This window comes from Papilio machaon, chromosome 22 (genome assembly GCF_912999745.1).
Source record: "Papilio machaon chromosome 22, ilPapMach1.1, whole genome shotgun sequence".
Lineage (NCBI taxonomy): Eukaryota > Metazoa > Arthropoda > Insecta > Lepidoptera > Papilionidae > Papilio > Papilio machaon.
The window spans coordinates 2,600,357-2,616,893 of NC_060007.1; the positions used below are offsets into that span (position 1 = coordinate 2,600,357).

At 30.4% G+C, this 16,537-nt stretch overlaps 3 protein-coding genes across 3 annotated transcripts; 1 reads left to right on the forward strand and 2 right to left on the reverse strand.

Annotated features, from left to right (window-relative positions):
* Nucleotides 1-210: 210 nt before the first annotated feature.
* LOC106712560 lies at nt 211-1,956 on the reverse strand. Its single transcript, XM_014505163.2, has one exon. It carries the CDS (start codon nt 1,750-1,752, stop codon nt 985-987), a length of 768 nt encoding a protein of 255 aa, XP_014360649.2. The 5' UTR covers nt 1,753-1,956; the 3' UTR covers nt 211-984.
* A 2,225-nt stretch (nt 1,957-4,181) lies between these two features.
* On the forward strand, nt 4,182-8,242 carry LOC106712562 (tetratricopeptide repeat protein 5). The gene is made up of 8 exons (XM_014505165.2): nt 4,182-4,305; nt 4,586-4,718; nt 4,798-5,021; nt 5,231-5,530; nt 5,683-5,868; nt 6,357-6,535; nt 7,204-7,348; nt 7,946-8,242. Exons 1-8 carry the CDS (start codon nt 4,240-4,242, stop codon nt 8,063-8,065), a joined length of 1,353 nt encoding a protein of 450 aa, XP_014360651.2. The 5' UTR covers nt 4,182-4,239; the 3' UTR covers nt 8,066-8,242.
* A 2,644-nt stretch (nt 8,243-10,886) lies between these two features.
* On the reverse strand, nt 10,887-13,986 carry LOC106712563 (torso-like protein). The gene is made up of 5 exons (XM_014505166.2): nt 13,808-13,986; nt 12,857-13,075; nt 12,308-12,602; nt 11,805-11,939; nt 10,887-11,612 (listed from the first exon to the last, which is right to left on the reverse strand). The coding sequence occupies exons 1-5, from the start codon at nt 13,918-13,920 to the stop codon at nt 11,352-11,354; spliced, it is 1,023 nt and encodes a 340-aa protein (XP_014360652.1). The 5' UTR covers nt 13,921-13,986; the 3' UTR covers nt 10,887-11,351.
* Between the last annotated feature and the right edge of the window lie 2,551 nt (nt 13,987-16,537).

Sequence of the window (16,537 nt, forward strand, 5' to 3'; positions counted from 1 at the left end):
GGGCAAACTTACACAATAGTAAATAAGATATTTTGTTTCGAATCATAGATATATAATCTACTAGCTGTCGCCCGCGACTCCGTCCGCGCGCAGTTAAAAAAAAGAATTAGCAATAAATTAAAATTGCGACTATAATTTGAGATTTAAACTATCCTATCTCTCAAGTTGGATCGAACTGCACATGGTGTGCGAATTTTATTATAATCGGTTAAGTGGTTTAGGAGTCCATTGAGGACAAACATTGTGACACGAGATTTACATATATTAAGATACATGGAGTGTTTCATTCATTGTAAAATACAACATTGAAGGCATTAACCCAAACAAAAAGCATCTGGAGGCCTTTTTTCACTTCACAATGTGCTCCAGATTATATATCTATATATTATATATCTGTGTTTTGAACATGACACAGTAGTTGAACTTTTCATATGTTCAATGAATTCTAACTATTTTCCTCAGCAATACTACTCTTGCTAGCAAATAGTTGAAAGCTGATTAATATATATATAAACCATTTCAGAAATATACATAGAATGGGATGTAGATGCCTAAAGGTAAGTTCTTCAAAAAGCTTATCCTTTGTAAAGAATACTGGAACTAAATAGTTTTAATGAAGAACCAACTAAAGGTTCCATATACAGTTAAATCTAGATAAGCACATCCAAAGAATGGCAGATTTTCGTCACTTATGGCGGTTGTATCTCCGGACCAAACAATGACTTCTGTAATAGCGGTTTCTAGCTTATCTACTTCTCTATGTTTGACTGTGTGAGTGATATATTAAGTTACTTTATGTTTCTGCTGGTAAAACTTAGCCATTCCTCAAATTGTTTTTGAAGAAAACACAAATTATGTTTCTCTACATGTTTTATCAGTGGAAACCCATAGTTGCTCAAGTTAATATAAGATTTCTATGTTATACATTTTGAGAAACTACACTTAGATGTCCGAGTATGTAATACATTTAAAGTTGTCTATAAGTTACAAAAGTTCAATCACACTTAATTGATTTATGTGTGATTCACTGTGAATGTGCTGTTCAAGACTTTGGACATTGCAAACTACATCGACATTACATTTTTTACAGTAAGCTGACTTTTCAAATTCATTTGATAAGTATTTCTCTAGAGATATATCTTGGTCTTCAATTAGATCTTCAATTTCCATAAACCATTCCATATGTTGTGAGTCTTCATCAATATGTTCCAGAATATATGATACCGAGTTTGTTAGGTACCCATCACACACTTTGCACCAAACTTCATCATCATTTTCACAGTTAAATATTCCATTGAGTGGCTTCAGTTTCTCAGCTATATTGCCACGGTGACTCAAAGTATTAACATGTTCTTCAATATTTGGAAGTAGACAGAGAATTTCCGATTGGCACACTTCGCAAAATGCGTTATCAGATTTGGACGATAAGTAATCATTCAGCCTGATGAATTCACCTTCCACAAGGTCTTGCATTGCCGCTCCCCAGTTCGCATGGCTGTCTGTTTCGATGTGTTTAGTTACAGACTCATGTTCGGGCAAATAAATATCGCAAGGTTTACAATACAAAATATCGGCGTCATTGTGAAACGATATACCATTTTCAGACATCAAATCGATATTCTCCTTGTGTTTTGATCCATTTATATGTTGATCGATACACTTGTTCGCCTTGGGTATGTAGACACCACAAAAAACACATCGCACCCGTGTTTTCGAGTTGGCGATTATTCCAAAAAGCAAATTAGTTTTCATTTTGTAACGACAGCCAAATAGCCAGTACAAGCAATATATAATTTAGCACAACGCCTGCAACGATATGTTATATATAAATACTTGAAATTTCGTATTATCCAACAATTACATTTCGACTGTACTAAACTGCTGAATGAAGGAGAACTGAAAAATATGAAAATGTCACTGTCATTTTGATGCAACAGATGACATTTTTGTTACAAAATCAATAAAGTTTTGCGCAAAATTCTGAATGTGAAGTTCATTGGTAAATAATATCTATTAATTTAGGCTACAATTAAATACACTTTAAGATTTCGATATTTCATTGGATTTATATAAATCGAGTTGCGTTATTTTTTTTTTACTTTATATCACTACTAGCTGTCGCCCTCGACTCCGTCCGTGCGGAACTAAGAAAAAACGTAATAAGTAGCCTATGTGTTCTTCCAGACTCCAGACTATCATCTACATTCATGCCAAATTCCATCGAGATCCGTTGAGCCGTTTTCCAAACACCATCCGTTACCTTCAAACAAACATCCATAGATCCATTCGCATTTATAATATTAGTAAGATATGTAAGATTGGATTACTTAATTTTTTTATGGTTTATAAAAATTAATCAATTGTTTAAGTAACCAACTGTAAAACCAAAGAAATAAACCACTTTAAAAAGTATTCAACAGAAAATCCTGTTTGTTATAAAAAAAAAGAGAACAGATTACAAATTTGTTTTCAGGATTCATCAGGAATGATAAAGTCCTGATTTATAAGAATAATGAATAAACTAGCAATTGCTTTCCTACGGGCAGGAAGTCCCTAAAGGAATTGTTTCGTTACTTTTTTTTTATTTAACAAAATAGTTAATTGGATACATATTACCCTTTATATTTTTATGATTTATCCTTGTACTCTTTATTATAAAATAAATCAGAAGCTATTAATATAACTACTTCAAATAAGACATTTTGAGAGACTTAAACACAAGTAATAAATGTTTTGTTCCATTTCAGTTGTTCATTAAAAACTATTGTTTCGGCTGAATATTTTAAAAATACAACAAGTCTTATCAAATATTTAGTATAATTAGAAAATATTTCATCACAATTGCATATAATAAATAATTAGGTAGAATACATAGTTAAGTAAGTTATGTATCTAATTAGAATTTGTTTTTTCCTCTTTATTGTGCATCTTGCCTTTAATATGCCTTTCAAGATTGTCTACATTACAAGACACTTTAGTGTCACATTTGTTACAATAAGCTTTGTCTTCTATTGGGTCTGTTAAGAATGTCTCAATGTCTATGCTTTGTTCTTCAATCAATCTTTTTATTTTCTGTAAATTTTTAATATGTTCCTTATTTTCATCAACATGTTTAATTATAACTTCGATATAGTTATCTAAGCAAACCCTGCAGATCTTACACCATAAGTCATCATTACTTCCTTCAATTGAAAATATTCCATTGTAATGTTGTAAAACAATTGCTCGAGCTCTTCTGTGATGAATTGTTTTAATATGATCTTCAACTGATTTCAATGAATATTCAATAAATTTGTTACATATTAAACAATTAATTGCAACACTATCAGATATAAAATGTGGTAATTGAAGCCAACTGCCATCTTTTTCAACTAAAGATTTTATTTTCTTCGCAACATTCTGATGGCTAAAACTGCCTATGTGGGTTTGTAAATTTGTCTCGAAATTTATTTTGCATAAAGCACAATGTTTTTTATTGCCATCCAATGAAATACTATTTTGTATCATTAGTCTTTTTATATATAGATCTTGGTGAACTTTATCATTGAAGTGTATTTCAATAGAATGATTGCTATTTGTGATTCCAGCGTTGCAAAGCCCACATTTAACCTTACCGTCAACACCATATACAATATCTTCATAATAAGCCATACTTTTAGTTATCTTTATCGTGAAGGATACATTTTTCTTGTAGCACACATGATTATTTTCGTAATTACACGTTTTATTTTATGAACTTAGATGTTAGATAACAATAGCAATATGTTTATTTTCTTTTTAAATTAGAATACATGAGGATGACATTGACATTTGCTTTGACGAGTGTTCAGAAAATGTGGAGAAATTGAGGATTAAACAGTATAAGTAATTAATTACTGTCTTATAACTAAGACTGCTAAATTAATTAAGTATAAGCAATTACTGGGCCCTATCTGAACTGAAATAAAAGAATTACTTTTATATAGGTCACTTTTTAAAGGTTGGGTATACTCAAAGTATGCTTGATTTGCCTCACAGATCACAGAGCACTTTATGTCATACTGAAATTGCTTTGTTTTACCTGTACTTATTTGACTTTGACACTACATGATCTTAATCTGTCTGTTGCAGAAATTGTTTTTGTTGTATTACTCTTCTAATAATTTGTGTTTGATTTTGCAAGATTGTATTTTGTATTTGTTGAATTGTGAGTTTGAAATTTTAAATTAGAACGACAAATCATTGTGGAAAAAATACAAAATGTCTGTAGATTCGGATGAAAAAGTTGAGTTGGAAAATGTAAAAGAGATCATTGATCGTCTCACGGTATGATTTATTTATACTTTGGGTATAGTTACAATTAATTCCTCTAAGTTTTACTAAGGGAAATCTTTACAATAGCGAATCATGCCGAATTTTCATAAACTTTTTAATGATAGGAAAGGATCTCATTAACATTGTTTTGAAGATTTTTTTGGAAGTAGAAAATATACAAAATATAATATCAATTTTATGAAATTGCAACATGATTTGCTATTTTAAAGTTTAACAAAAAGGTTAATAATTGTTATGCATTTAATACATTTTTCCACTTATAATTTTATAGGATGAACTCAGAGAATTGTATGACTTTAGAAACCTATTTTTTGAAAACCATCCTCTTGAATTGGCAACTGAAAAAAACAGGTTGGTAGAAGAGAAAAAGAAAATACTTCTGGAAAAATTTGAAGCTATAGATGGTAAGTTAAACTACTATAAGACAAATGGAATTGTAAAAATTTTAATATTAAATTATTTAAAACATTGATTATTTTCTAGTTGACACACAAATCCCTTTTTCTATGCGCGCTCAGTTTCTCTATTTAAAAGGTCGATGTTACAATATCAGTATTGCGTATGACGCAAAAGCGTCACAATGTCTTAGCAAGTCGGTAAAATTGAACCCAAGCCTTGGAGCTGCCTGGAATGAATTGGGGGAATGTTATTGGAAAAACATGAATGTCAAAGATGCTAAAGCTAGCTTTGAAGGTGCACTAAAACATGTAAGTTGTTTTTATTCAATGTATCGATTGATTGTAAAGCTAGATAATAAGTTTTTTTATTTTCTTTAAGGTTTTAATTTTATAGAATTTAAAATGGTGAAATGGTTTTTTTCCATACCCTATTTTCTGTAGTATTTATGAAAGCTATTTTTTTAATGTAATATTTACTTTGAGTTTGAAACATACATAAACTGATTGTTTTTCATCAGGAACGCAATCGCCTTTCACTTCGTTGTCTTTCAATAATTCTACGACAAGAAAGTGGTAACAGAAAACGTAATGAAGCAACTGCTCTTTTATTAAACAGTGTTGAAATGGCTAAAGAGGCAGTAGCACTAGATATCAAAGATGGTACATCATGGATGGTACTGGGCAATGCATATCTATGCCAATTCTTTACAGTATCACAGGATCCCGCTACATTGAAATTATGTATGAGTGCTTATAAGCAAGCTTGGTTGGACCCAGTAGCAAGGGGGCAGCCCGATCTATATTACAATAAAGGAATTGTAAGTAAAATATTGTTACTTAAATTAATTTTGCTATGACTGTATTCCTACATATTTACACCTCTCTCATTGTCTTAGAAAAAAACAGAGACATGTTTTTATACAAGTGAAGTGTGTTTTTCATGGAAAAAAGTACATTGTTCCCATTTCAGGTTTTAAAATATGAGGAGATATATGACGAGGCACTGCAGAACTTTGATCACGCGTGTCGGCTGGACCCACGTTGGGAACCGCCGCAATCCGAACGCACAAAACTGGCTAATTATTTGAAGGATACGAATGAAATGGTGCGCACGCGCGGTAAATTGAAGACTAAAAGATTAACACAATTGGTGCAGGTAAATGGAATTTTAGAAAAATATTATACCAAAGTGATGAGCCTTTGCTCAATAATATTGTTTGTCGTCCCTCTGACCATTTCTTTTTGGTCGGATGGCACAGTATGAACTACTAGTCCATACATTTCTCCTCTATCAGCCTTAATATCTGAATTATTAATTTTGAAATATAATTTTTTAAATATCTTTTCTATTTAAAATCATACTAATATTATAAATGAGAATGTTTAGATGATGTATGGATGGATGTTTGTTTGAAGGTACCTCCTAAACGGCTCACCGGTTATCGAATAAATTTGGCATAGATGTAGAAGGTAGTGTGGAAGAACAAATAGGCCACTAATAAAGTTTTTTTTTAAATCCATGCGGACAATGTCGCGTGCGCCAACTATGAAATAAATGAATTTAAAAACATATTGGTAGAACTAAATGGGAATTGTCTTTAATGGGGATTGTATTTATGTTGTAAGGAGTTCATACCATTTCAGGGGATGGATAAAAAGATGCTAGGTGCATACAGTCCAGGTACTTTCCACACGTTCGGGTCTCGCCGTGACGTCACATTGGAGCAGTGCAGGTTGGATAACTTGGTTGAAGGTGTAAACGAAGGCAAGGTGGTGCTCGGCAGAGTAGTTGGATCTATTCACAATGAGAATGCTGTACCATTGTAAGTTTCATTTTTACGATTCTTTAACTTCAAAGTAATAAGTATAAGTATTAAAAAAAAAATATTTCCTGAAAATTATTTTGTCTAATTCAACTATGTTCAAGCTCTTCAACAGGGTTTGAACCTCTACATATCAATTTGCCATTTTTCTATACAGAAATAATTTTGTCTGTGATTATTAGGAACATTTATCGCAGGAATCACTCGCTTTTTGTCCTATAATACCTATTTCTCACTTTATTTCTTTGTACATAATACATTTAGTGGTCTGTGATGTGGCTTAAATATTGTACGTTGATTCTGTAGTCCTGCTCTGCAATAATTAATTTCAATTTAGTATTTCTATTTAATTCTATGATGTGTAATAAATTGATAGTCTTCCAACTTGTTGGAGATGTCTATGGGCAGATGTCACTTCAATATTTTAGCAAAATCAAACCGCTGGCTAATTTTCCATCTTCTTACTAATATTATGGATGGATGGATGTTTGTTTGAAGGTATCTCCAAAACGGCCCAACCGATCTCGATGAAATTTGGAACATAGGAATAACACATACTACTAATTAAGTTTTTTTTATCACGTACGGACGGAGGCGTAGGCGACAGCTAGTATATAAAAATATTATTCAACATTTTTCTTGTTATAAAAAATTGACTTTATTTCCAGTACATTCGCGATAGTTGATGAGAGTTTAACTTGTGTTTGTGTGACCGTGTACAACTGGGCGGATGGTCGCGGCGCCATTATTGGTGATTGTGTCACTATACCTGAACCTAAAATGATTACGCACAAACATGAGTCTGATTTAGCGGTGAGTTGAATCATAAATACATAGCTCCTATGTAAACTATCGTAAGCCACAATTTTGAGATTTACCCCCGCGTTTTATGTTTATTAAATTAAATTGATAAATAATAATTTTTGTTTGTTTGAAAGGAAATTTAAAATAAACTATAGATTTAATTTGTGTATTGTATGTTCATGTTTGATGCGTTGTAATTAATCGTCTCGAATGTTTATAGTTTTGTCTTATAAAATTATCGTTTCAAATATACGATACTTTACGTAGAAGCCATTGACATAGATAGTATAATTTTGGATGTTTTAACCGTTTTGCATTAGTTAATTTAAAAAAATATATGACAATGTTAATATAAAAAAAATTGCTTAAATTTTTACAAATAAAAACTGTAATATTTACTTATATAATATGTTAATTCCAAAATGTTTGTACAATTTTTTCATAATATTATCCATACATACAATGTCATACAATTTTTACATAATTACAATACCATACATAATAATGTAATGAATGGCTTCTAGAGCAAGTAACATTTTACTGGTTGCAAATTTTTCATCTCCTTTGGAACAAACAGTATTCTAATATTATAATGTTTAATTCCAGACATACAATTTCAAATCAATAAGACTAAATAATCCAATGCTATTGTTAGTCAACGGAAAGAGGGTAGGCAGGAATCAATTCGCCTGCACTCGTGTAACCAGCACATACGAACTGCACTGACTAGCAAAACAGTTGAGGGATTTGAATTCACGTTAAATAGATAATGAAATATCTATTTCGAAGTAAAACCCTCAACTTAAAAATAGACTTAAATTGGTGAGTTGTTACGTATCTATATTAAAATATGATTTTCTAAAAGTTAACACATTCAATGCCACTATTTTATATTAAAGTGAATGAAGCTAGCGGTAGCAGTGATAGTGTTATAGTTATTAATACAGTGAAGTATAATGAATTTTGTTTTTTCATAGTACTGATAAATCAGACAAGAAATAAATGTATAATATATACAAATATGTATACAAGTCATTGTTTTACAAATAATATTTTATGTCTACTTTACAATATTGTTTTTAATAAGTAGCAACTACTGTAACTTTAGACTGCAGTAAACATTTGTTTGTTCACTCAGACGTCTTGTTATCTTTGTTTATTTAAAAAAAAAAGATGACTATATGTGACACATGTCAGTAAAGTCAAACCCACCCCACAATATAGTCAAACAAAGTATATCTGACCCGGTGATGAAAGCGCTACTATTGCCGTTAATTCTGCTAAAAAATATTTAAAACATACTTAGGCACAGATGGCATAAAAAAACACAAGTCGTTTACGCATTCGTATAAAAATGTTGTGAACTTTTTTGATATTGACAGGGGGGCGTTAGTGTGCAATCATTATTTAGTTTGACTTTTGCTCACCTGGTTAGTTTACTTTGTCTAAAGTACTCTTACAGTGTCGCACATTATGCACAATTTTATTATTTGAAAAGTACATTTTCGCTCATATTTTTTTTAACATTCTTTCTTACTCTTGCATTATTAATCGGTAATAATTAGAAATAAGTTTTGATAAAGTACTATAATGGCATAAATAATTTTTTTCAGCTATTATTTTAAATGAAATCCAAATTATTGTTTAGTGAATGTTGAAAATACTGTACACCTTTTTTTTTAATAAATCCAATATACTATAAAAGCTTTTGTTGCTATATTACATGTAAATAATCTCATGCGTTATCTTTGTAATATTGAAATGTTTGTATTAATATTTAATAAATTAACGAGTTAAAATTATTATAATTATAGCAGGGAAAAGGAAAAAAGGGTATACCTTCCTTAATGTCCGGCAACGCATCTGCGATTCCTCTGGCATTGCGGATGTCTATGGGCATCGGATCAAATAACTTTAGGTGATCCGTTGCTCGTTTGCCCCCTTCTCCTATATAAAAAAGGGAAGATAAACGAATGTGACAAAAACGGACACAGGGTAGTTTTTTAACTGTTATAAAACAGTTAATCAACTATAACTTGTTTGACTGATGATGATTGACCTAATAATGTGTGGTAACAAAAAGCTTTGCTTATTAATATGATCTCTTTATAATTAATAAATTCTAATTTTAAATATATTGATATCTGTTTGATGAAATGTAATTTTAGTACATATTTGATGTTAGGATGTAGAGTTATTAATCTCATAGATATACCAGAAATGCACTTTTTAGTCGTAATGAAATTAAAATGCAATTTTTTTTTCAATAAATGCACTTTAAATTTTTGGTAGGAATTTATGTACTTTTTTATAGTATAAATGTATAGATGTAAATGTATTAGTGGTATACTATTTGCCAAATTTATTAATTACTGAATGTCATGATAAATCAGTATTTTTAGTTCGGCCTATGATTTGTGAGCAATTTTTTTTAAAATATAGTTTTTCAGAACAAAACAGTTGTCTTTTAGTTGATTTTTTTAATGTTTGTCTAAAACATTATTATGTTAAATGTCTTTATCATAGGATATGTTTATGCAACAACTACAACAATGTATTGTAAATGCAACAATCATTTCTTTATATAATGTTATAATTATAATTTGTATTATATATATTTGTCATTAGGATGTGATAAATGTTATACTTGATTATTTATAAAAGACTCTATTATGTGTTTAGTTCCTTTTACGTATCATCTAATATATAAAAATAGCTTTTACCCGCGACTCCGTCCTTGCGGAATAAAAAAATGCACACAAGATAAAAAAGTTCCTATGTCCGTCTCCTAGTTCTAAGTTACCTCCCCATCAATTTTCAGCTAAATCAGTTCGACCTATCTTGAGTTATAAATAGTGTAACTAACACGACTTTCTTTTATATATATAGATTTCAATGTCACAATGTTAGTCACCGTACTCCTCCGAAACGGATTGACGGATTCTCATGAAATTTTGTGAGCATATTCAGTAGGTCTGAGAATCAGCTATCTATTTTTCATACCCCTATTAAGCTTTTTTAACTGCGCGCAGACGGATTCGCGGGCCACAGCTAGTATTATTATATCTCCCAAATGACATAGTGTATATTATTAAACAATTTAACGATATCTTTTATATATCTTTAAATGTATTATTGTTTATTATTGCATAGTTTAGAAATATTTCATAATAATAATAATTAAAAATAAAAACAAATTATTAATTCATTTCATTTTAATAATTATTAATAATATCTTGAGTTAACACAATTTATGTAATTTTTATACAATTTCATGTTAATGAAATAAGTAAATGAAATGATTGTATGAATAAAAATAAACACTAATGTTATGTATTTTTTTATATTAACGATTAAGTCCAATTATTTACCTCCTCTTATTTTATTGCAATTTAATTATTCTACAATAATATTTTCACCTTTTACTGTGTTATTTAACATTAAGTGAATTTGTTCATTTTTCCGAAAAGAAAAAAAACACTTGATACTTTTTAAAGAATTTATTTTAAAATACTGTTAAAACATATAAACCTTTTTATAATGGAAATGAATCAAATTATTTTAACTATTTACAATTATGTCTTTAAAGATTAACACGTTTAGTGCCACCACTCGTCCTGCGAGTTCATTTTTATATTTGAAATCGTGGTGGCATTGAATGTGTTAATCTAAACGGTATTGAAGACTAAATTCATTCATCTACGTTAATTTCTATTTGTTGTTGCCCAAAGTTATCAAATACGACCAAAATTTGGATTTCTCTGCAATCTGAAAGTCGTTATTCTTTTCTAATCTTTCCATAAATCACATATTTTAAAAAGTATCAAAATTTTACAGATCATAAAAAATTTTATTGTCTTAGATCACCATCACTTTTAATTTAGAATATTAAAAGATTTCACGGAAATTCTGGTTTTTGAAAGGAAAATATGATGAATTGACAGACAAAAGACTAGTAAAGAAAAGGTCTGGTGATCTTTTACCCGTATTTCGTTCACATTAAAAATTAATGTTACGCGTTAACCTCCCAAAGTTTCATATCGTTTTCTACGATCTCCGCGAACATGTCAGCTTTGTGCCGGTCTTTGAACAATGGTCTTAGAGTCTTAAGACCAAGACCAAGTAAAGCTCCGTTGTCTAACAAATCATTCAGTTTGAATGCCAGTATTGGGTTGTAATGCAACCGAAGTAGACTTGGTCTTGAATATAAATATTGGCTGTCCCTTAGATTCGTCTTTGCCCATGTCTCTACTGTTTTGTTACCACTCGCTATCTGTAAATTGATTAAATTTAAATAATTTAATAATTAAATTTTAATGATTTTATTATTAAATTATTTAAATAAGTAAATAAAAAATTATTAAAATTTAATAATTAAATAAAAAATAATTATTTATTTATATAAGTTAGAAATGAGTTCGGTATTGAAACAGCTATTATATTTTAGCTTTTTATGGATACTCACCCGTATTTCTCCGACTTGTTTGAGGAAATACGATGAAAAATAAAAGCGCAGGTTGTCGGAACTTGATTGACGCATGTTTCGCTGTCGTATGTACGCTCGGAGGAGATTGTATCCCGTTCGTTTGTATTTGAAAACCTGCAATTATTACATCTTATTTTATTGCTATTCTTCTTAGAGAGGTTGTAATTTAGAAGAGAAAATTATCTTTTAAGTTGTTGTCTTTTCTCATTCATAGATGGCGGTAATTAGAACACGTATTAAAATTACTGTGACGCTTAAGTAGTACAAAATAAATGTTTTGTACTAATTATAAAGTACGTGATTATTTCATCGTTGTCTTTTCTTTATAGGATTATCTGACTTAGTCTAGGCTTATATTACAAGTATGCTCTTATTTATTATAACATAATGAGTATTTTTGAGGTACAATATTAATGAATTATTTAAAAGTTAGATTTTTTGTATGCTTTGTGTACCTAATATAGAGTAGAAAATGAACTAACTTGATAAATAAAATTCCCAGTAACATAGGAATCGATGTAATGAGTACCGTAGCTCTTCATAAATCTCCTAACGTCGCTAGCATCGCTCACATTCAGTTTGTCTATAGCTCTCTTCACGTAGTCTTTGACGGTTACGTTATCCAAACTGTCCAATTGCACGGACTTGTGTACTTTCATCAGCTTCACCAGCACGTAACAACAGTTGTCAGGTTTAGTGTCGTATTCGATACCGAATGCACGCATTATTTCGTCGAGTATCCAATCACCCAAGAACGCCTTCCATGGTTTATCTGTTCTGGAAATGATTGATACAACGAGTTCAAGAAACCACAGCAAAGTAAACAATACAAGTTGTCTACTAAAAATGAGCTCACGCTATGATTATGACAAGTCTTGGCTCAAAAGTTTTCTATGCAATTTAGTAGAGAATTGAACCCAAAATGACAAAAGTCAAGGCGATTAACTCTATTACTCATCACCCTACATTGTATGAGTTTCGGTACATACCTATGTGAATAGTTTACATAATAAATTTCTAAAAACACTCACCCTTCTATTCTAAAGTTTTCGAAATAAGTCGCCAAGAGGTCATCGAAAGTTTCACAAAGTAAAATATTCATATCGATCATCGTATCTCCCGAGACTTGTCTGCTGCTGATGTTTGAGAATAAGCGGATGTTCTTCTCTCTGAAAGGTTCTACGTGCTCTGCGTTTTCTTCCTCGTAATCGGCGGATACCACTTGTGTAACTTGTGATAGATCTCCATAACTGAATACATTAATTTATTGTTCAAAGAAATTTGACTATAACTAGACAGAGTATCCTTTTTAGGTGCAATTTTTTATAATTATAATAGTAAATTCATTTAATTTCAGAAGGCAAATATTGTGTATTGAATTGCAAAGTTGATAAAATAATGAAAAAAAGAGTAAACAAAATGCATATAATGGAATTCAACTTTAACTTTATTATTATTACACTATCACTCCTCTTTTACATACTAAACTTAAGAACGTATAGACTAGTATAGATAAATTTCACGGGAAACGGGATTCCCCAAATCAATCAGTTAAAAAAATCCTGAGTGTAAGTATTTCTATTGTAATGTTACAAATATTGTATTGTGTACAAAACTTAATAAAAAAAATATTATTTTTAAAATCTTTTTTGACTGGATTTGAACCCATTGGGTTAACCACCGAGATAAAAGTCATAAAATTCAATTATTTGGTTTTGTATAAGCTACAAAATTTTGCATTGAAATAGTTGCCGACGAATAAACTGGATTTTTTTTTATTAAAGAGATTGTTCACATATCTCTAGGCAAACCACAATTACATAAAGCCATTTAGTTTATTTTTTAGGTACAACTTTTTTAAATAATTAATATAACTGGAAATGTAAAATTAATCTTGTTTGAAACTAATGAATTTTATTCATTAAAAAAAATAAAGATAAACTTCTTGCGCAAGAATTTCGTTTGAATATTGTTTCACTTACTTGGCAAACACGTCGATAGCATTTCCGATATTCAATCCGTATCCTAAATCACTCTCTTCACTTTGACACAACCCACCGCACAGAAAGACCGCGAGAAACAACCAAAAAGTCATTTTGAACTAATTATTCATGTTTTAATAAAGTATGCCGCGTGGTGGCGGCATATCAACTGAGTTTTTTTCACATTTTGCTAATGTTAACACGGAGTAAACACAAAATGAACTTGACCTGAGCGATTAGTCGCGTACGCTTCAAACTATTCGTGAACAACCCTAGACATTCGGTTTTGTTCATGCTGAATTCGAAAGTCCTTTGCCTTTTGACATTATGGTAATTAAAAATATGCGTATAAGAGTTTATTTTTAAACATGGCCGCATTTACGCGCCAGTGTAACTATAATAAAAACTGTATATAATAATAAAAAGTGTTATATATAAGTTTGTGGCCGTTTCACATAAGTAATTTAAAGCAACCTTTTCAAATAAAACTTATATAGTTTTTAAAGACACCATATTATTATTCCGTCAATAATTGTATTTCAATTGCTTGTTCATTTCATACAAATAATGAATCTTAAAATAATTTATAAAAATAGATTCAAATAGGTCACAGATTTAGATTTGTACCTAATTAATTTGTCGTTTGGAACTCATTTATTTAATTGTGGACGCAATTTGATAAGGAATGTTTTCTTTGTATAAATAATTATATCAACAATTAATCCTTTTGTTATTGAAAACCATTAATATTCTCACGCGTTAAGTTTAAAAATAATTTTTCGTCGAAAGTCATTTCACCAAAAATGTACTGATTTAAAATAGTATTATTATCTTCTTAGTTTTATACATTTCTGAAATACATTCAATCCCACACTGTTACACATTTATTTACGTCACTGTTGTTTCTCGTGTTGTAATTTCTATTGAGCCAGCATTTTAAATCTTCCGTATTAACGACTGCCCTAGTTTATTAACATATTATTCAAATCTAACAAAGAGATAGCTTGTGTTATGAAATATTTAAATGTCATTTTTACTAGACACCTTGAAAGTGGTCTGATTATGATTTTATAGCGTGTTATGTAATAATACGATTGTTTCTATTGATTTGAAGATAGCAAAAATTTTATTTTCTTAAAAAAATCATTTAAAAAGGTAGTTCAACAGTGTATAACATTAAGAAGCTTATGCTTGGTGGCTTTGAGATTTTCGAAAGGAGATAGGGGTGATACAAAATTGTAACACTAGTTGGTAGACAATTTTACCATGGGTTTTTACTGCCAAAACACTATTTTTAACCATTTTCCCCTAATTCTTTTTTTTTTAATATCGATACATCCGGGTGTTGATGGAAACCTACCATTGTACCGATGAATGATGTAAGTGGTTGTAGCTGACTACTAGTCATAGTATTTATGTGTAGATGTACATTCTAGGTATGAATCAATTGTAGCAGTATTAAGAATGGATGCCATCGGTAATACCAAAATGGATAAATTATCTGTGTAAGTACATATTTTTGATTTATCCATTTTGTTACATGTGATGTGCGGATTCAGTTATAAATTAATGAATGTATTTTTCCTGCAAACAAACGATATTAGAAGATTACAAGGAATGGGTTTATCTTACACGTATATAGGTCAATAAGTCACCAATAAAACGATTTCGCGAAACTCACGATGATTCATCCATTGATAAATTTAGAACTTTTTATAAACATAAGATTCTTTTAGTCTCAATAATCATTTAAAGTAAATACGTGGCTTTTGATGAGACTGCTATTATTTGTTTACATAAAAAAAACTGTTATTCATTGTTATTTTGATGTTATTAGGGTAAATAAGCACTTACTAAACCTGAGCGATCTTTTGTCCACATTACTTAACATTGGATGGCGATCATTATTGCGTTCAACATAGTTCAATGTTTCAAGCTTTTCGATTATCCAAGTAATGTTGCAACAATCTATGATTGCTATCAATACAATTGGGACGTTATATTATTGTTCAATATGTACTGGTTAACAAAAATCAAGGTCTAGAGACTATTGCGTTAAGTTGCCCCTTCATTTTGCGATAACCTTTTAAACTGTGCGCGTGTTTCCAATTATCTTACTATATAGCATATAAAATATTTAAAGCGTATTCAAATAATCTACTATAGACTGAACCACCAATATATTCGGCTTTTCACGAATAACAGCATATTGTGTTAATTTGACTATAATTGCAATAATTTGTGCACTTCTAATAGGCTAGTCATGGTCTTCGCGACTCTGTAGAGAGCTTCACTGATTTTAAATGTAACGATCCTGGCGGGCAGGGTTATGGGTTATTTGAAAAAAAAAACAATTGTTTAACTATAACGGAATTATAGGATTCTTTAGGGATATTACGACTTCCACAAACTTCATTATCCGTGGGTTTCTGAGACCTAAATCTCCGCTTAAACCATATTGGTTTCTCAGTTTTGTCAGAGGTAATGACAAGGATGACGATATGAGATTTTGGGTTCTAGTACTAGATTAGTGGTTCTAGTTCTTGGTACTATACAGAGATTTTGGGTTCAGAAACCGACGGCATATCAGTGAAAAACTTGCTCAACAATAACTCTATCTTTCGGTAAAAACTGTGATAATTCGTTCACTTTTATGAGCCCCTTCGGAAAACCCAAGGAATCTTGTCACGGTATAATAGAAACGAGTGACGATAGTAGATCCATCAAATA

Bases quoted from the DNA above. Each gene is read 5' to 3' on its own strand.
- LOC106712560 (XM_014505163.2), bottom strand. From the start codon at position 1,752: ATGAAAACTAATTTGCTTTTTGGAATAATCGCCAACTCGAAAACACGG.
- LOC106712562 (XM_014505165.2), top strand. From the start codon at position 4,240: ATGTCTGTAGATTCGGATGAAAAAGTTGAGTTGGAAAATGTAAAAGAG. The intron at 4,306-4,585 runs GTATGATTTATT...ATAATTTTATAG, and splicing joins AGATCATTGATCGTCTCACG to GATGAACTCAGAGAATTGTA. The intron at 5,531-5,682 runs GTAAGTAAAATA...TTCCCATTTCAG, and splicing joins TATATTACAATAAAGGAATT to GTTTTAAAATATGAGGAGAT.
- LOC106712563 (XM_014505166.2), bottom strand. From the start codon at position 13,920: ATGACTTTTTGGTTGTTTCTCGCGGTCTTTCTGTGCGGTGGGTTGTGT. The intron at 13,076-13,807 runs GTAAGTGAAACA...TAATGTATTCAG, and splicing joins GCTATCGACGTGTTTGCCAA to TTATGGAGATCTATCACAAG. The intron at 11,940-12,307 runs GTTAGTTCATTT...TAATAATTGCAG, and splicing joins CTGGGAATTTTATTTATCAA to GTTTTCAAATACAAACGAAC.